The sequence below is a fragment of the Oncorhynchus masou genome, chromosome 27, assembly GCF_036934945.1.
Source record: "Oncorhynchus masou masou isolate Uvic2021 chromosome 27, UVic_Omas_1.1, whole genome shotgun sequence".
Lineage (NCBI taxonomy): Eukaryota > Metazoa > Chordata > Actinopteri > Salmoniformes > Salmonidae > Oncorhynchus > Oncorhynchus masou.
In genome coordinates this window covers 30860698-30881208 of record NC_088238.1, presented here as the reverse complement: position 1 = coordinate 30881208, position 20511 = coordinate 30860698, and the positions used below count along the sequence as shown (strand labels likewise).

At 45.1% G+C, this 20511-nt stretch overlaps 2 protein-coding genes across 3 annotated transcripts in view; both read right to left on the bottom strand.

Annotated features, from left to right (window-relative positions):
* LOC135515435 (diacylglycerol kinase iota-like) overlaps window positions 1-10582 on the bottom strand; it is a 64922-nt gene extending 54340 nt beyond the window's left edge. The window contains exon 1 of the mRNA XM_064939102.1: window positions 10054-10582. Coding sequence (XP_064795174.1) covers window positions 10054-10286 — 233 coding nt within the window. The 5' untranslated portion in view covers window positions 10287-10582. The remainder of the gene's footprint in view (window positions 1-10053) is intronic.
* A 2473-nt stretch (window positions 10583-13055) lies between these two features.
* LOC135515989 (cyclic AMP-responsive element-binding protein 3-like protein 2) overlaps window positions 13056-20511 on the bottom strand; it is a 28662-nt gene continuing 21206 nt past the window's right edge. For both annotated transcript variants that reach the window (XM_064939905.1, XM_064939906.1), the window contains exons 3-12: window positions 20145-20329; window positions 19983-20058; window positions 18139-18347; window positions 17681-17827; window positions 16476-16534; window positions 16162-16230; window positions 15596-15695; window positions 15251-15374; window positions 14322-14553; window positions 13056-14160 (exon numbers count right to left, since the gene is read on the bottom strand). In XM_064939905.1, coding sequence (XP_064795977.1) covers window positions 14088-14160; window positions 14322-14553; window positions 15251-15374; window positions 15596-15695; window positions 16162-16230; window positions 16476-16534; window positions 17681-17827; window positions 18139-18347; window positions 19983-20058; window positions 20145-20329 — 1274 coding nt within the window. In that variant the 3' untranslated portion in view covers window positions 13056-14087. The remainder of the gene's footprint in view (window positions 14161-14321; window positions 14554-15250; window positions 15375-15595; window positions 15696-16161; window positions 16231-16475; window positions 16535-17680; window positions 17828-18138; window positions 18348-19982; window positions 20059-20144; window positions 20330-20511) is intronic.

The window sequence follows — 20511 nt, the reverse complement described above, 5'->3', positions numbered from 1 at the left end:
TCTATTTCTGGTACAAAACATTGACCCAGGTGGGACTGAAGGGAAAACTGACGCTTGAATATGGCTGGAATAACGTTGAAATAGGGTTAGCGTAAGGTTTAAAAAAGGGTTTTGTATTAATAATGTTCAAACCGGGTTAGAATGAGGTTGTAACAACACCGTATCCCTGTTGAAACAAGCGTTAGATTGCATTCATGTCGTAATAGGGTTAGGCAGAGGTTGTAATAAGGTTAGAGTTCAGCAGGAATAACGTTGGAACAGGATTAGACAGAGGTGAGGCTTGCTGCTGAGGGAGTGGTGTCTCCTGGCTACTGTCTCACTCTCATCTCCTCACTGGTTAATAGAATCAATGATTTACTAGATGAGGCTCTGCTACCCAGAGAAATCACACACAAGGCCTCCCAGACCACAGCTGGAGAGCAAGGGACGTTCTAGAATTACTGAGATCTCCAAACAACTGTTCTGTGTGCTCTGTGTGCTGTGTGTGCTGTGTGTGTGTGTGTGTGTGTGTGTGTGTGTGTGTGTGTGTGTGTGTGTGTGTGTGTGTAGAAAATTGTGAAGTGAAGCTTACATGTATCAATACTTTTGCAATTAACTCCCACACCTGTCTGGATGCTAGAACCACAGCCAGGCATTTTATTAAGCTTTTATGTGTGTGTGTGTGTGTGTGTGTGTGTGTGTGTGTGTGTGTGTGTGTGTGTGTGTGTGTGTGTGTGTGTGTGTGTGTGTGTGTGTGTGTGTGTGTGTGTGTGTGTGTGTGTGTGTGTGTGTGTGTGTGTGTGTGTGTGTATATATCTATACAGTGCCTTGCGAAAGTATTCGGCCCCCTTGAACTTTGCGACCTTTTGCCACATTTCAGGCTTCAAACATAAAGATATAAAACTGTATTTTTTTGTGAAGAATCAACAACAAGTGGGACACAATCATGAAGTGGAACGACATTTATTGGATATTTCAAACTTTTTTAACAAATCAAAAACTGAAAAATTGGGCGTGCAAAATTATTCAGCCCCTTTACTTTCAGTGCAGCAAACTCTCTCCAGAAGTTCAGTGAGGATCTCTTAACGATCCAATGTTGACCTAAATGACTAATGATGATAAATACAATCCACCTGTGTGCAATCAAGTCTCCTTATAAATGCACCTGCACTGTGATAGTCTCAGAGGTCCGTTAAAAGCGCAGAGAGCATCATGAAGAACAAGGAACACACCAGGCAGGTCCGAGATACTGTTGTGAAGAAGTTTAAAGCCGGATTTGGATACAAAAAGATTTCCCAAGCTTTAAACATCCCAAGGAGCACTGTGCAAGCGATAATATTGAAATGGAAGGTGTATCAGACCACTGCAAATCTACCAAGACCTGGCTCGTCTTTCCTCTAAACTTTCAGCTCATACAAGGAGAAGACTGATCAGAGATGCAGCCAAGAGGCCCATGATCACTCTGGATGAACTGCAGAGATCTACAGCTGAGGTGGGAGACTCTGTCCATAGGACAACAATCAGTCGTATATTGCACAAATCTGGCCTTTATGAAAGAGTGGCAAGAAGAAAGCCATTTCTTAAAGATATCCATAAAAAGTGTCGTTTAAAGTTTGCCACAAGCCACCTGGGAGACACACCAAACATGTGGAAGAAGGTGCTCTGGTCAGATGAAACCAAAATTGAACTTTTTGGCAACAATGCAAAACGTTATGTTTGGCGTAAAAGCAACACAGCTCATCACCCTGAACACACTATACCCACTGTCAAACATGGTGGTGGCAGCATCATGGTTTGGGCCTGCTTTTCTTCAGCAGGGACAGGGAAGATGCTTAAAATTGATGGGAAGATGGATGGAGCCAAATACAGGACCATTCTGGAAGAAAACCTGATGGAGTCTGCAAAAGACCTGAGACTGGGACAGAGATTTGTCTTCCAACAAGACACTGATCCAAAACATAAAGCAAAATCTACAATGGAATGGTTCAAAAATAAACATATCCAGGTGTTAGAATGGCCAAGTCAAAGTCCAGACCTGAATCCAATCGAGAATCTGTGGAAAGAACTGAAAATTGCTGTTCACAAATGCTCTCCATCCAACCTCACTGAGCTCGAGCTGTTTTGCAAGGAGGAATGGGATAAAATGTCAGTCTCTCGATGTGCAAAACTGATAGCGACATACCCCAAGCGACTTAGAGCTGTAATCGCAGCAAAAGGTGGCGCTACAAAGTATTAACTTAAGGGGGCTGAATAATTTTGCACGCCCAATTTTTCAGTTTTTGATTTGTTAAAAAAGTTTGAAATATCCAATAAATGTCGTTCCACTTCATGATTGTGTCCCACTTGTTGTTGATTCTTCACAAAAAAATACAGTTTTATATCTTTATGTTTGAAACCTGAAATGTGGCAAAAGGTCGCAAAGTTCAAGGGGGCCGAATACTTTCGCAAGGCACTGTATATATGACTGGTAGGATTACAGAACACTGCTTGTCCCTCAGCACTCAGAGAGATGACTCTCGATTCAGAGCTAATGCCTCGCTTGATCACAGACACACACACACACACACACACACACACACACACACACACACGCTCTGCTCACACATAAACCCTGACACACTGGCACCTCATGCACAAGGATGAGGATGTGAGCGGTGTGTATCGCCTCCTTTCCTCTCTCTGCCTTCCTTCTCCTCTCCCTCTCTTTCTCTCTCATCTCCCTCCCTCTCTTTCTCCCTCTCTCCTCTCCCTCCCTGTCTTTCTCTCTCCTCTTCCTCTCTCTCCTCTCCCTCTCTTTCTCTCTTCTCTCCCTCTTTCTCTCTCCTCTCCCTCTCTTTCTCTCTCCTCTCCCTCTCTTTCTCTCTCCTCTCCCTCTCTTTCTCTCTCCTATCCCTCTCTTTCTCTCTTCTCTCCCTTTCTTCCCTCTCTCCTTTCTCCTCTCCCTCTCTTTCTCTCCCCTCTCCCTCTTTCTCTCTCCTTTTCCACTCTTTCTCTCTCCTCTCCCTCGCTTCCTCTCTCCTCTCCCTCCCCCTCTTTCTCTCTCATCTCCCTCTTTCTCTCTCCTCTCCCTCTCTTTCTCTCTCCTCTTCCTCTCTCTCCTCTCCCTCTCTTTCTCTCTCCTCTTCCTCTCTCTCCTCTCCCTCTTTCTCTCTCCTCTCCCTCGCTTCCTCTCTCCTCTCCCTCGCTTCCTCTCTCCTCTCCCTCTCTTTCTCTCTCCTCTTTCTCTCTCCTCTAACTCTCTTCCTCTCCCTCTCTTTCTCTCTCCTCTCCCTCTCTTTCTCTCTCCTCTCCCTCTATTTCTCTCTCCTCTTCCTCTCTCTCTCCCTCCCTCCCTCTCTCTCTCCCCCTCTCTCCTCTCTTTCTCTCCCTCTCTTTCTCTCCCTCAGCCAGACATGTGTCACAGTGATGGAGTCAGTCTCAGCTCAGTGGCACTGCCAGATGGACTGGACAGCACAGAGAGAGAGAGGGAGGGGGGGTATTTGTCTGACAGACAAACAGCAGGTTTAACAGGCACACACCACACCTGTTCCCGCCCATCCATCCACTCTTGGGCCTCGTGAATCCTGCTGAAACGTGGGGCTGTTGTAGGGCCTGTGAGAAGGGGGGGGGGGGGGGCAGCAGGAAAAGCCTCTTACAGTCAGACAAACACCAAATAAGGAGAGACTGACTCCACACAGCCTGAACATCCAATCCCCTTAATGCCTCATCACACTGCATTATGGGATGAAAACACCAGTCGCCAGCCCCAACCTCAGCGCTGCTCTGGAAAACGCCAGGAGACAGAGAGACCTTTTAAAGGAATAATCTGTCCTCTACTCCTAAAACAGACATCCCCCCATTCCTCTGTTCACCACACAGATTAAGACTGATGGTTACCTACGCACGTATTATCAGACACTGTCTGTGTGTCTGACCTACCCCACAGACCTGCTCCCATAAAACACTGGCATGCACACACACACCTCACTCACACACACACCTCACTCACTCACCTCCCACTCACTCACTCACTCATCTCAGTGTTGGACAACCAGAACAGGGTATTACAACCCACAATGAGGAGGAAAGAGAGGAGGATGTATCACACTACTAACATCCTGGTGTGTGTGTGTGTGTGTGTGTGTGTGTGTGTGTGTGTGTGTGTGTGTGTGTGTGTGTGTGTGTGTGTGTGTGTGTGTGTGTGTGTGTGTGTGTGTGTGTGTGTGTGTGTGTGTGTGTGTGTGTGTGTGTGTACTGTGTGCATTCTGCGCGTGTGTATGCATGCAAGCGATTCGCAGATTCACGATTAAAACCCCTACACACACACACACACAGAACACCCAACCATCTCACACACGCAGCTCAAATACACACCGCTCCAATGCCTTTCAGCACATTCACGGGCTGCCAAAACTCCAGAAACTCAGCAGCTTATCCACCTTCTCGCACCAAACCAACTCACAGAGAATGATCGACTCCTCCTCTCCCTCAGTAATCACAACTCACAGAGAATGATCGACTCCTCCTCTCCCTCAGTAATCACAACTCACAGAGAATGATCGACTCCTCCTCTCCCTCAGTAATCACAACTCACAGAGAATGAACTCCTCCTCTCCCTCAGTAATCACAACTCACAGAGAATGATCGACTCCTCCTCTCCCTCAGTAATCACAACTCACAGAGAAATGATCAGTAATCACAACTCACAGAGAATCCTCTCCCTCAGTAATCACAACTCACAGAGAATGATCGACTCCTCCTCTCCCTCAGTAATCACAACTCACAGAGAATGATCGATCAGTAATCACAACTCACAGAGAATGATCGACTCCTCCTCTCCCTCAGTAATCACAACTCACAGAGAATGATCGACTCCTCCTCTCCCTCAGTAATCACAACTCACAGAGAATGATCGACTCCTCCTCTCCCTCAGTAATCACAACTCACAGAGAATGATCGACTCCTCCTCTCCTCAGTAATCACAACTCACAGAGAATGATGACCCTCCTCTCCCTCAGTAATCACAACTCACAGTGAATGATCCTCCTCTCCCTCAGTAATCACAACTCACAGTGAATGATCGACTCCTCCTCTCCCTCAGTAATCACAACTCACAGAGAATGATCGACTCCTCCTCTCCCTCAGTAATAATCACAGAGAAGGGGAAAGGGTTCCTCTCCCTCAGTAATCACAACTCACAGAGAATGATCGCCTCAGTAATCAAAGGGTATAATGGACCCAAATCTGTCTTTTCATTTTGTCCATCCGTCTGGCTGCTCCCTACGCCCGCTGCCTGCTTTAGAAATACACGAGGAGTCACTGAACGAAGGGACAGAAGGACAGAGAGAGAACGAGAGAGAGAGGAAGAGATGGAGAGAGCGGACGAGGGGGGGGATCATTGAAACAGGCCAGATAGAAGCAGACAGTTGTAAGCCCTCTCTTCCCCTGCACTAGACAGTCAACGTTCAGTGTGTTATCATTATGTATTCATCTGTATAAAACGATGGCGTCAGCAGCACGCTCTCTCTGCTGCACATGAATAAGTTAGTGAGGAAACGGAGGGGATGTACTTCCTCCCTGCTGTACAGCCCTCAGCTCAAAGCAGAGAGAGAGAGAGAGAGAGAGAGAGAGGTTATATTGCTCAAAGTCAGCTTATAATAATGACAACAAATTCTGTCTTGTATTTCCCATACACAACCACTACCAGGCCCAGGCTCTTCCCAAGGACATCCAACCACTACCAGGCCCAGGCTCTTCCCAAGGACATCCAACCACTACCAGGCCCAGGCTCTTCCCAAGGACATCCAACCACTACCAGGCCCAGGCTCTTCCCAAGGACATCCAACCACTACCAGGCCCATGCTCTTCCCAAGAACATCCAACCACTACCAGGCCCAGGCTTTTCCCAAGGACATCCAACCACTACCAGGCCCAGGCGCTTCCCAAGAACATCCAACCACTACCAGGCCCAGGCTCTTCCCAAGGACATCCAACCACTACCAGGCCCAGGCTCTTCCCAAGGACATCCAACCACTACCAGGCCCAGGCTCTTCCCAAGGACATCCAACCACTACCAGGCCCAGGCTCTTCCCAAGAACATCCAACCACTACCAGGCCCAGGCTCTTCCCAAGAACATCCAACCACTACCAGGCCCAGGCTCTTCCCAAGGACATCCAACCACTACCAGGCCCATGCTCTTCCCAAGAACATCCAACCACTACCAGGCCCAGGCTTTTCCCAAGGACATCCAACCACTACCAGGCCCAGGCGCTTCCCAAGAACATCCAACCACTACCAGGCCCAGGCTCTTCCCAAGGACATCCAACCACTACCAGGCCCAGGCTCTTCCCAAGGACATCCAACCACTACCAGGCCCAGGCTCTTCCCAAGGACATCCAACCACTACCAGGCCCAGGCTCTTCCCAAGAACATCCAACCACTACCAGGCCCAGGCTTTTCCCAAGGACATCCAACCACTACCAGGCCCAGGCTTTTCCCAAGGACATCCAACCACTACCAAACCCAGTGCAAAGTTAAAGCTAGAATCATTAGTTGCTATATACATCTTTGGACTTATAAATCAATGATATATACCCATTATTCTTGAAGACGATAACCTATAAATGCCTCATGAGCTTATTTCAACTGTCGTTCCCCATTCGAAGCCAAAATATACGTTTGTAAACAACGTAAACAAAGTAAACAAACACTGTAATAACCTCAAAACATGGTTAAAACTACACATTTAAAATCATGGATGTCAGTCCTTGCATCCATAACGATGCCTATGAATTTGAGAGTGGTTATATTTCTCCAGCATCACTCCCTTTGTTTTTTTTGCGACACAGGGGCGGGGAGAACGCTTTGTTATTGTTTCAGTTAGGGATAAGGTTTTGTCTCCTTAAAGTTGGTGGAAGCTCAGTTGACATACTGTATGATGCTTTAGAGACACAGTAGCCCTAGATCAGCCTGTAGGCTCATGTCCTCTCTCTTCTCTGTTCTCTCTCTCCTCCTTTTGGGGAAAAAAAAGTCAAATGTAATCCAGGAGGGGCGACGTGGAGAGTGAACGTGGATGAAAAATGCGCCTGTATGAAACGGGAAGCTCCTTCTTCACGCGCGTCATCAGGCAAATGACGTCTACAGGGGTGTGTCCCAAAATAAATGTGTAAAGTTATAAAAAAAAAAAAGAAGTTTATGAGCAAAACATTTTATAAATACAAAGATAAGTAGCATATCGTTTTTAAATGTCTGCAGGCTTTTCTCCTCCGACAATGCAACTGATCTGATTCAAAACTCTTCCGCGGTAGGATACACTTGTGCTTCCTCACCAAAAGGACGCTATCAAGGGGGGAAGGGCCGTCTTCCGTTTGCCTACTAACGAAATGACACACTCCTCGACAACTCGGCCAATTATCAGTTTCCGGGGTCACGGAGGAGAGAGGACGGAGGAGAGAAAACAGGGCACGTTCTTTTTCCCAAACAAGAAAAGGCCTATGGCTCAGAGTTTGTCAGGAAAACAGAAAGTCATTCATATTGTATGTTAAACTGTTCATCGGTTTCAGGATGGGAAAACGTGTCATCTGAACAATTCTACAATTAGGACTCTTATGGGCTGTTCAAAAGAGCACAAGTCTCTTTCTGAAGTCCCAGACTGAGCGCTCTACTCTCTCACTGTGATAACTGATTAAATCCCGGACAGGCCTCCTGGAGAGTTTTACGCCAATATTTGAGTCTGGGTTATGGATGTTGTGGCCTTTTCATGGCAAACAGATCTGACCCAATTCTGGGCGATAATAACAATAAATGGTAACTGGGCCAAACAGATGTGGGCTGGATTTGGGCCGTAACAATTTTGCTGTCAGCGTCTGTCTGTTCTGGTCAGTTCAATGCTTCTTCCTTTGGTTACTGCAGGCAGGAACTGCAATTAGGGAACCATATCCAGAAGGTGTCTCGGAGTAGGGGTGCTGATCTAAGATCTGTCCATATAATCGTACTCATTATGATCTAAAAGGCAAAAATGATCTTAGATCAGCACATCAGAGTTGATGTTTTTCCACCCTGTCCTGTTTCTCTCTGTGTGGTTGTTAATCTTCTCTCTGTTGTTGGGTGTCCTGGTTGGGGATGAAGTAAAAACAATTTTATCCCACATGAGAGAGAGAGAGGCTTTGAACGTCCTCCTCTGGGAGATAGGCTACCCCACATACAACACAGACAACCACACATGCAAATGCATGCAAACACACACTTGCGTACACACACACACAGTGGTGTAAAGTCCTTAGGTAAAAATACTACAAAGTACTACATAAGTAGTGTTTTGGGGTATCTGTATTTTATTTTATTTATTACACCCAAAAGTACTCGTTGCATTTTGAATGCTTAGCAGGAGAGAACATGGTCCAATTCACACACTTATAAACAGAACCTCCCTGGTCATCCCTACTGCCTCTGATCTGGCGGACTCATTAAACACACATTGTTTGTTTGTAAATGATGCCTGAGTGTTGGAGTTTGCCCCTGGCTATCCGGTAAATACATTTAAAAAACAAGAAAACGGTGCCATCAGGTTTGCTTAATATAAGGAATTGTTTTATTATGTATACTTTTACTTAAGTATATTTTAGCAATTACATTTACTTGTGATACTTAAGTATATTTAAAACCAAATACTTTTAGACTTTTACTCAAGTAGTATTTGACAGGGTGACTTTCACTTTTACTATTAAGGTATCTTTACTTTTACTCAAGTATGACAATTGGGTACTTTTTCCCACCACTGCACATACACACACACACCCGCTGGGTGTCTGAGCGCTGTTTATTTATGGGTAGCAGACCTAGACGTCTCAGAATAGATGAAAGGGCCGAGAGCTTTCTGGGAACACAGTCCTGTGTGACCACTCTCACCCAGTGGGAGTCAGCTCAATGTGGGGATACAACACACTAAGTACACTCTCTCTATTATCTATATATCTATATATCTGTCTGTCTATCTCAATCAATCAATCAAATGTATTTATTGACACTCACACACAGAGACACACAATTACACACTCTGCCTGATTACCACAATACACACTCTCCAGCTGTGGTCTGCCCCCTGGGGGCAGTGTCACTATTACAGACTGGTGAAGGGGGTACCTATTACTGGTCTGAAAGGAGTCATTGTTTTACACACACACACACACACACAAACACACACACACACAGAGAGCCTTTGATGTTCAACGGTATCATTTCCCAGGTTTGTTTGAATCACACACTTAGACCACGGAGAGCTTGGCCTTCAAACAGACACAGGAGCTGCATGTAATCATGATGCATTCATTCACTATGGCTACTACAAACCAGAAGTCAGACAGACAGACTAAAGATTTCAATATCTCTCCACAAAAACCAAACGGCAAACAAATCATTAGGCGATATTGATTTGACCTCCAAAGCAGACCGTTTTCCAATACAAGAGGCAGACTGACCGACACACTACGCTATGCAAGACCACACACACACTTCATCTCTCACTAAATCAGAACGAAAGCTATAGCTTCCTCTGGGTTTTGTTGGGCACACACACACACACACACACACACACACACACACACACACACACACACTGCAAATCAATAAAGATACCCCCCCTTCCACATACGACAACACACAGAAAAACGACACAGAAAATACAACAATACGCATTTGCACACACACTATGGACACTAGCTCGGAATGACAGTGTGCTCAAGCCAATGCGTGGTTCAGTCAGGGAGAAATAACCTACTCTGATAGTTATCACAATTTAATAATGTAATAGTCTACCATATTAGTAATAATACAGTATTTCAGAGGACCTTATGTCAGAAATGTGTGCGCTATCAAATGCTTTATCACTCTCTCTTCTCCCTATTTGTGTGTTCGATTGTGTTTTTGTCAATGTTTGCCAATACAAACAACAGCCCAAGTGAATGTAAATGGGCAGAGAATTATCTAACGTTACAGTCCTCTAATCCCATTTTCCTCTCTGCTGTCTAAATCCTAGTTTTTATCCAAATAACGTTTAGCCCTTATTCCTGAAGGCTAGCCTTCTACCGTTGACTCACCTATACGAAGTCTGTTTCCTAAAAGCCAGACCCTTTAATTTCTCCTCCAGCGTCTCCACCTCCATCTCGACGAGGCTAGTGAACGTATCGCTGCCCCCCATGGCCTCCTCTTCGCCGCAGCCGGACTCGCTGTCCTCCCCGGCTGCTTCCAGCGCCGTCAGCCGGCCGCTGAAGGTCCCGGGGGTGTGCTCCGCCTGGGACGGGCAGGGCTTGGCCAGGGGGTCCATGCTCATGCTGCGGCTGGCGCTGGACCCCCTCTCCCCGGCTACTCCGGGAGACAGAGACGGTCTACGGTGGGTATCGCTGGATGACAGTGTCCGTCCTTTTTATGGTCGCGTTTGTTGAAGGAACCCAAAGCGGCGGGGATCTGTGTTCGCCGCACCGTCAAGCACGAGACGGTGATCGCGAACGGCTAGTCGGAGATGACCGTCTGGAAATGGCAGCACGAGCTGGGGCAGGAACAACAAGCGTCAGCTCAACAGAACCTCACGAGCTGCAGCAGGCAGCATCCATCTCCGGCCCCGACAAGGGCATTGTGGGATACTCCTGCTCCTCCTCACTCTGCTGCAGCATCATCACCATGGTAAAAGTAGGGCAGAGCAGGGGCGAACTGGGACAAGATTTCGGCCCTGGCGTTTTATTCACACCAGCCCACAGCACTATGCGCACAGCCAACTAATTTCCCCCTGGTGTCACTGGTGCCACTATCTTTGTTGGTAATCTGGTCAGACAAAGTAATTCATAGTCCTTCAATAAGTGCAACAAATAGACTACTTAGGTATTTTTTTTAAATGATTTCATCTAACACATCCAAGCAGGAATGCATGATTCGAGATAGTCATGTGCAATCCAGTGATTGTCATGAATTTCAAGTTGACAAAAAAAAAATCTATAACAATGGCATGGATGGAAATACAGATATTAAATTATAACATTTTGCTTTAGTACTTTGACATACTTGCATTATTTACAACACAGAAAGCAACAGCCCCTCCACAGTTATCTAGTAATTTTACAATCACACAATCACAATCAATGATCAAACATTCTCATACAAGGTCTGTGTCGGAACCGCGGGAGCAAATGAGTTTGGAACAGGGATATAGACATCATTTTTACATTCAAATATGATTGGATACAGCGTTTGATTATTGAAATATCTGCCTCAATTTAACTTCAGAGTTGTTGTTTTCTTTCTGAGGGCTTATCGGTGACAATTTCAGGGAACGCTCTAAAATCAGAGATTGTCCCCGGAAATCAGGAACGACTGGTCACCCTAGTCAAATAGGACACCAGAATGTCCTCCTTTTGTCCAAAAGAGATGAATTACATACATCTTTATGTGCACTAACTCATATAATATGATCATTAATTTAGGGTTCAAAACCTGAGAAAGGAAAACACAAAATGAGTTAATTAGATAGCGAACTCTAATTATAATAACACACCGATAGTAGCCATGTATTCATCCAACAGTAAATTGAACATCCTACTCATGAGACCTACCCATAAGGCCCTCGCAATATCCGGTGCGCATTTCGCCATATCAAAATAGTTATTGAGCTGAATATTGAGTTGATAAAAAACAATGATACCTACAGAAAGTGGAGACCTTCCTCTCTTCGTCAGAGAAGGGAACGAAGCTTCCAAAGCTGTGCTTTTTCCACAATTGCATTTTTCAATGTTATACAATCAGAACGCATTTGTCTTTCAAGCTGATGGGGGGGATAGAAGAGGGGCTCGCTCATCACAGCAGCAGGCCCCAGCCAGGGCACAGACACATGGGCAGGACAGACACTTTCATTACAGGAATCATGAGGAGAATACACTTTACTGTTTGAGCAAATCATGGTTTTAGCCACCACACATTTGTTTTGAGTGAAGTGACAATGTAGAATGTGCTCTTTCTACATTTATAGGCACCCTTTGTTTTTTAGGATCCATGATCTTGGCCGTTGCCGACTGATCAGCCAAACCCTTATTATAGATTAGTATACCGCTGGCCATGTCACCTTGCTCATTGTTGTATTTTTTTATGTAAAAAAAAATAAAACATTTGCTGTCAATTTTCAACCAGCCCACCCAACAACAAAAAAATGGTCCAGCCCATCTGGCATTTGCCAAAATTGACATATCAGTTGCATCATTATAACCCACTACGGGAATGAATAGGTAAATGACTAAGTAGTTAAGGATTGGAAATGATGCTTTTGCAGTAATTTGACAAATTGCATCTGATTCTGTCAGTAAGTCTGTCTGTTTTTCTGTTAAATGCAGTTAGTATCCCACCTCCCAACCATGAGACTTTCATTCTAAGCAAATCATCATCTGAACAGACACAACATTTGACAAAATGCACGCAGAAATGTGCATAGACGACCGCATGGTCACACACTCACCAGTTGAATCCATAGACCCGTCTGCCAGAGGCAGAGCTGTCATTTATTTGACCATCGGGGTGTGGGTTAAAACAGTGATTCTCAACTGGCGTCTCATTTTAAAAATACTCCAGTCTGAACTGAAACAACTAAAACCAGGTAGAAAGTGTGTAGAAATCAGTAGAACTATTTGGTTGATTGTGCAGTCTGAAACCAGTGAACTTCACATTCCTCATCAAGAATATGGGCAAAATGAAAAATGAGGTACTGTTGTTCCCTTATCATATAATTTGTACATTTACTTTCAAATAGTACTGCAAAAATAAAATTTTAAAATCCAGGTTGCATTTTGGCAGCAAACCAAAAATAATCGGCATGTGAATATTGGATCGCGGCTGAGACAATCTGGTTCCATTTGGGTCCCGAGGCAAAACCAGTTGAGAACCACTGGGTGAAAACATTTGAATAAGTTGATTTGAATGGCTGGTGGCCAAACCTTTGGGAAGGGCTTCGTACAACTTCTGACAGACACATGCTCACAGAGAGGGTATGCGTGCTCTTAGTCTCAAACACACAGCACATGACTTCAATCACACTTCAAAGCAGGACAATCTTACACGGCAGTTGATGCTTTTACTACGGAAAATATTTATTTGTTTTAATCAAAAACCAAAAAGGACAGAACTCATAAAAGACAAATATAGGTCCTGTGGAGGCAAAATGTGACTCAACAATTTATATACAATAAATAAGTATGACAATGGACTCTTTGGGGACACAGTACGAGTGGATTGACGGCAGGGTGCAGGCCAATGGGGAAGGCGCGAATGGCTCTATTCATCTGTGTGAGACAGCGCAGGTGGTACGGAGACTATGAGACTAGCAGAAACCTCATAGTGGTTCATTACATTTCACAAGGCCACCATTGTGTTTTCTCCAGCAAGAACGTATCTTAGTTTAGGAAACAACACATTCCCTACACACATTATCCGGTATAAAAAGTACTGTGTCATAACGCTGTATTATAAAGCTTGATTGTCTCAACATCCAACCATCGATCAACGTCCGTCAACATTGGTTTTACTGACCGCACACATGTAGGCTGACTATTACATTGTTATTATTTACATTTACAAAAATAGGGTTCGCTACGGAGACCTTTGGCTTTTGACAGATACTCATATTTATGGACAGTGTGCTATTCAGAAACCATCCTGACAAAAATAAGCAGGAAACCAATACGGAAAGGAAATAGCATTTGAGATAGAAAGCCCCATTACTGTGAAGAAGACCGTCGAGCATTCACAGAGCTCCCCATTCTCATAACACCAACATCACATGAAGGGGAATATCACCATAGAGATACAGAACGAAATACCACTCACTCAAATGTAACAGAGCATAATGGCCAGAGCAAAGGATGTCATCAAATATATAAAGTAGTAAAGCAAATAAGGCAAAATAAAAACAAAGCATGAACACAAAAATATATCAGACGGTGGTGGTACTATTGGAATGGAATAAAAACACAATATAAAAAGAACAACAACTACATACGATAAAATAATAAAGATATCAAAAAAAGGATTCTATAAATACAGAGAGCCTCCGTCTCCTGCGCCTGCAGGTCAGGGGTGAGGGGTCAGAGGTAGAGCCCTATGACGTCTCGTTGACCGTCCTCTCCAGCTCTATGATTTTAGTGCTGTCGTTCACCCTCTGCTCCAGAGACCTGAAGCAGAAGAAGAGAGACGAACCAATAAGAAACTACAGTACTAGACTTTTACTGGCATCAATACCCCAAAATCGTGTCAAAAACAGTTTTTCTGTCCCATACAGTCTCTGATATCATCGCCTACCATAAGTGTGTGTGTGTGTGTGTGTGTCTGTTACCTGTGCAGGTCTAATAGCAGGGGTTTCTGTGGATTCGCATCACTGTTGTTGAAAGGTGAGCGTGTCTCAGCACGGTGCGACTCCTCCCCTTTCTGCTGCTTTTTCTCAGAGCGCCACGCTGCCATGACGACCGTGGGCCTCTCCAACTGGTCAGGATAGTCCCCGCCCAGACCCAGAAGGTGTGGCTCATCCAGCCCTCTCTCCTCATAGGACAGCAGGCTCCTGGACTTCACTGTGAAGGATCATGGGTAAAAGAAATAGATATAAAAAATTCAAAAAAACTATCTGATCACATCATGTCCAGAAAGGAGAAAGTACTCAATGACATGCCTACCTTAATCTTTTACATATTTCCTTGTTATAATCCTTTGATATGATCAAGTCTACTACTAATGCAACCCTACATCGCTGCAACCCTCTCAACAAGATTTACAAATGAAGTCTTATGAAATGGATTATACACAAAAAACAACAACCCAACCAACAGTAAACCTTGCACTGTACATAGCCTACATCCAGATTGTTCTACTGTAGGGCGGACTGCCAGCAACACTGATACTGGGCTCTGTGGCAAACAGGCTGTGTGTGGGAGGGAGAAGAGCGGTAGGGGGAGCAAAGATCAGTCATCATTAAAATGGCTGCATTGCAGTTTAATCATGCTAATGATAAGTCCCGCTGAATGGGGAAACGACGACATTCAAGTGTACACTCTTCCAGGAGGCCACGTCAAAACACTCAAAAAAAAGGTGTGTGTGTGTGTGTGTGTGACTGGTAGGATTACAGAACACTGCTAGTCCCTCAGCACTCAGAGATTCAGAGCTAATGCCTCGCTCGCACACACACTATAAAAAGATCAGCATTAATCCATGAAACATGAATGTGCAACGTATGACTGAGTGAGTGAGTGAGTGAGTGAGTGTGTACAGTACCTGTAGCTGTGTAAGACTCCTGCATGGCCATGTCTCTGGAGAGGCCAGTCTCTGTGATGGAGGAGCAGGGACCCAGGTTGGGGTAGAAACTCCCTAGGAACACAGCGAAGCACAGCACCACTACCTAGACACACACCCCCGATATGTCAGTAGGCTCCACAGTCAAGCATTTACATGAAAAGGACAAGATAGTCTGCCCACAACAGCTGACACACAGAGCATGCAGGAGTTATATAAAATGAAAAGCAAAAGGTTATCCAATCAATATGAAACACAAACGCGCGCTCGCACACACACACACACACACACACACACAGGGCTGAGCGTTGTGTTGGGGAGTCTCACCATGAGGCAGGAGGAGGTCTGGGTGCCAGTGACTTTGCAGGAGCGGGGAACCTTCCTTGCCACCACCGCCTGCAGAGAGTGCAGCTGTTGTATTAGAGTCCTAGGGAGAGGTGACAAGGGGAGAGAGGGGGGAAAGGGAGAGGGCATGAGGGTAGAGGGGATGGGGGGGGAGGGGGAGGTTAGTCATAGACACACTCACACACCCCGCCGAAGACAATACACACGCGCGCATTCTCACACGCGTGCATTCTCTCTCTCTCTCTCACACACACACACACACACACACACACACACACACACACACACACACACACACACACACACACACACACACACACCTGAAAAGAACAGCAGAGAATTATACACGTCACTGGACTAACATGTGACTTCACAGACAATGTTACACGGTGTGTATTGGTGCACAAACACATGAAAACATAACTAAACATCACGCTCCGTTCGACTCAGTGAACTGTGTGATACATTTTACAAGGTTGGATTAATAATGTAGGAGAGGATGAAGCACGAAACATACCCTGCAACACTATATAATGTACGTCTCTTACTTGTTGGTACACTCCAGATTCTCCAGTTTCCTGCGCAGCTCGCTGTTCTCATTGGAGCAGTTCTCCACCCTGTGGACAAAGGGGGGAACTACAAGATCAGTGACGGGTAGAAGAAATAACTAGGGGACACAATGCCTTGACAGAAGTTACTGCTTTTGAGTTTTATGAATTGTTCATAATAAAGTATTTATCTATAGCATTTGATCATGATGCAAATTAATTACCAAAGAAATAGAAGGACAAACACAAAAAAACGCATTCCCAAAGCAACACATTTGATTTCACGCAGAATGAGAACATCACGAAAGACTCACTTCTTCTCCAGGGCGTCCATGTACTCCTTCTTCTTTCTGCGGCTCTCTTGAGCAGAGATCTGAAAGAAAGGATGTCGAAATTACGCCAAGTCATGGCTCACGGAAGTGTCACTTTAACGTATCACTCTTGAGGTGTGTTATTGCATGTCGGACAAATATATACACAGTGGGGTCGGAAATGATTGTCACCCTTGATAAAGACCAATAATGACTGTATAAAATAATTATATTTATAATCCTGAATGAGAATACAATGTATTTAAAAACAACATATACAGTCATTATTGCTGATCGTTATCAAGGGCGTCAATCATTTTAGACCCCACTGTATACCGAATATAGTCAACAAAAATATAAACGCAACATGTAAAGTGTTGGTACCATGCTTCATGATAAAAGATACAAGAAATGTTCCATACGCATTAAAAAGCTTATTTCTCTCAAATGTTGTGCACAAATGTGTTTACGTCCCTGTTAGTGAGCATGTCTCCTTTGCCGAGATAATCCATCCACCTGACAGTTGTGGCATATCAAGAAGCTGATTAAACAGCATGATCATTACACAGGTGCACATTGTGCTGGGGACAATAAAAGACCACTCTAAAATGTGCAGTTTTGTCACAAAACACAATGCCACAGATGTCTCAAGTTTTGAGAGTGTGCGCATTTGGCATGCCGACTGCAGGAATGTCCACCAGCGCTCTTTCAAGAAAACGGAATGTTAATTTCTCTACCATAAGCCGCCTCCAACGTCATTTTATAGAATTTGGCAGTATGTCCAACCAGCCTCAAAACTGCAGACCACGTGTAACCACGCCAGCCCAGTACCTCCATATCCAGCTTCTTCACCTCGGGATCATCTAAGACTAGCCACCCAGAGAGCTGATGAAACTGAGGACAACTTCTGTCTGTTTTAAAGCCCTTTGTGGGGAAGAACTCAGTCTGATTGGCTGGGCCTGGCTCCACGGTGGGTGGGTCAGGCTCCCAAGTGGGTGGGTCTACGCCCTTCCCAGGCCCATCCATGGCTGCGGCCCTGCCCAGTCATGTGAAATTAAGAATAGGGCCTAATTTATTTATTTCAATTGACTGATTTTGTTTTTACTCTAACTGAGTAAAATCATTGAAATTAAATGCATGTTGCATTTATATTTGTTCCTAACTATTGTTTGACATTTCAAACCAGAAATCGTAATCCCAAGTCCCACCTTGTTCTTGATCTTCCTGCGTATCTTCTTCAGGGCTTTCTCCTCCGCCTTGGACAGGGGCAGCTTGGTGGGAACAGGGTAACCCTCGGCAACCAGGGTTCTCCTCTCTTCCTCTGTCAGCAGGAGAGGGCCAGAGCCCTGCAACTTCTACGGGGGGAGAGAGGAATTGTCATCAGAGCCCATCAGATAAACTGACATACTGTATCTTATTTCGGTGACTTCCCTGTATCTGTTCTCTGAATAGTTCCATCGCTCATTCCTTAAGTTTCACGGAGGTTGTCACTGATCTGACCAGGTTGGATTAGTGAACGCAATACGCTGATAACCTCGCATTAACTTATCCAATCTCTCTCAGATCAGTGATCAACTGAAGGAAGGCTGGAAGGATTCATATTCTGCCAACAGGGTCCCTGTATCTTTTCAGTGAATCCCTGGTCCCCAGTCTGTGTTGTACTTACATGTGGGGCGGTGAGAAGAGGGGAGTTGGAGAGGGAGGATGGTGTGCGCTGAGACACCTTGAGGCCGGCCTGGGAGGGCGCAGGGCTGAGGGGAGAGGAGGGGGTGGAGGGGCTCTGGGGGGTGCTGGCGTGTACCGGGCTCTGACTGCCCTCGGAGTCACTGCCGTGGGAGGAGGGAGGGGTGGGTGGCATCTGCAGAGACTCCAGACCTTGTGAGGGGAAACACAACACAAACAGGTTACACACTTGCAAACATTCTCTGGAGATTATCAGCACTAACATTTACAGACTTTACACATTGGATTGTACTTAATGTCAACATTATCCATCAGTGGCTAGAAGGGGTCCTCAGAGCAGCACAACACTGATCCGCCTGCATAATAACTATCCTGAACAAAAATATAAAACGCAACAACTTGAGATTTTACTGAGTTACAGTTCATATAAGGGAATCAGTCAACACAAAATACATTTCTTAGGTCCTAATCTATGGATTTCACATGACTGGGAATATAGATCCATCTGTTGGTCACAGATACCTTAAAAAAAGTTAGGGGCATGGATCAAAAAGCCAGTCATTATCTGATGTGACCACCATTTGCCTCATGCAACGTGACACATCTCCTTCGCATAGAATTGATCAGGCTGTTGATTGTGGCCTGTGATTGTGGAATGTTCTCCCACTCCTCTTCAATGGCTGTGCGAAGTTGCTGGATATAGGCAGGAACCGGAACACGCTGTCGTACACGTCGATCCAGAGCATCCCAAACATGCTCAATGGGTGACATGTCTGGTGAGTATGCAAGCCATGGAAGAACTGGGACATTTTCAACTTCCAGGAATTGTGTACAGATCTTTGCAATATGGGCTGTGTATTATCATGCTCAAACATGAGGTGATGGCGGGGGATGAATGGCACAACAATGGGCCTCAGGATCACATCACGGTATCTCTGTGCATTGAAACTGCCATTGATAAAATGCAATTGTGTTTGTTGTCCGTAGCTTATGCCTGCACATACCATAACCCCACCACAACCATGGGGCACTCTGTTCACAACGTTGACATCAGCAGACGTACTGCCAAATTCTCTAAAACAACTTTGGAGGTTGCATATGGTAGAGAAATTAACATTCCGTTCTCTAGCAACAGATCTGGTGGATTTTCCTGCAGTCAGCAAGCCAATTGCAAAACTTGAGACATCTGTGGCATTGTGTTATGTGACAAAACTGCACATTGTAGAGTGGCTTTTCATTGTCCCCAGCACAAGGTGCACCTGTGTAATGATCACACGGTTTAATCAGCTTCTTGATTATGCCATACCTATCAGGTGGATGGATTATCTTGGCAATGGTAAATGCTCACTAACAGGGATGTAAACAAATTTATGCACAAAATTAGAGAAATAAGGTTTTTGTGCGTATGGACATTTCTGGGATCTTTTATTTTAGTTCATGAAACCAACACTTCACATGTTTTGTTTGTATTTTTTTTTAAAGAAGAAACCCACACACTGCTCTGGATAGTATCCCTGCTCTTTAATAGGCTTACGTATCAGCCTCCCGACCTTCGTCAGAGTGTTTGTATTTAAAACAAATATTTTGTACATACCATATACATGGTCAAATACTTAAAATGTGCTTGATTTACCTTCAAAATGTATGCACTCATGACTAAGTCGCTTTGGATAAAAGTGTCTGCTAAATGGCATATGTTATGTTATTTAATGAGGTGGAAAGAGTTAGCACAGTATTTGACACGTATATTTGACCCAGGTCTGGGGACGACATACAGAGAGGTTATGAGTAGTGTGGCAGTACGATATGGTGTGCGTCAGCTCTCACCTTTAGGAGACAAGTTGAGGAACTGGTCCACCTCATGAGGCTCCAGTTTGATCTGGATCTCACCAATCTCCTTCGCCTAGACAATCAGACAGCAGAGAGGGACGTTACGTGCGTGCATTGTGGGCCTGTCTGCATGTGCTGTGACTCTAGACGTCCTATTACCTTGCTGGCCTTGCCCTGTGTGGAGGTCTGTGGGTTGGGCTTGGGGGCTGGTGGAGCCGTGGCCTCAGTGATGTGGCCCTCCGGGGCCAGGGAGAGGGTTAGGGTGGGCAGCAGGGCTGGAGGGTCACACAGCAACACCTCCATCTGTTCCTCCTGCTCCAGGGACCAATCCTCACCATCTGATTCTAATAGAAAGAGACACGTCGGCATCAACACTGTCACTTACATTAGATACTTTACGTATTGTTCGGGTCTTGTGCGGCATTGAATGTACACATCTCCACATATGTCTGTATTGCCACCCTCTTCTTTTTATAGATGTCATAGATAGTCCACGCATTACAATACGGCATGCAATCTACAACTG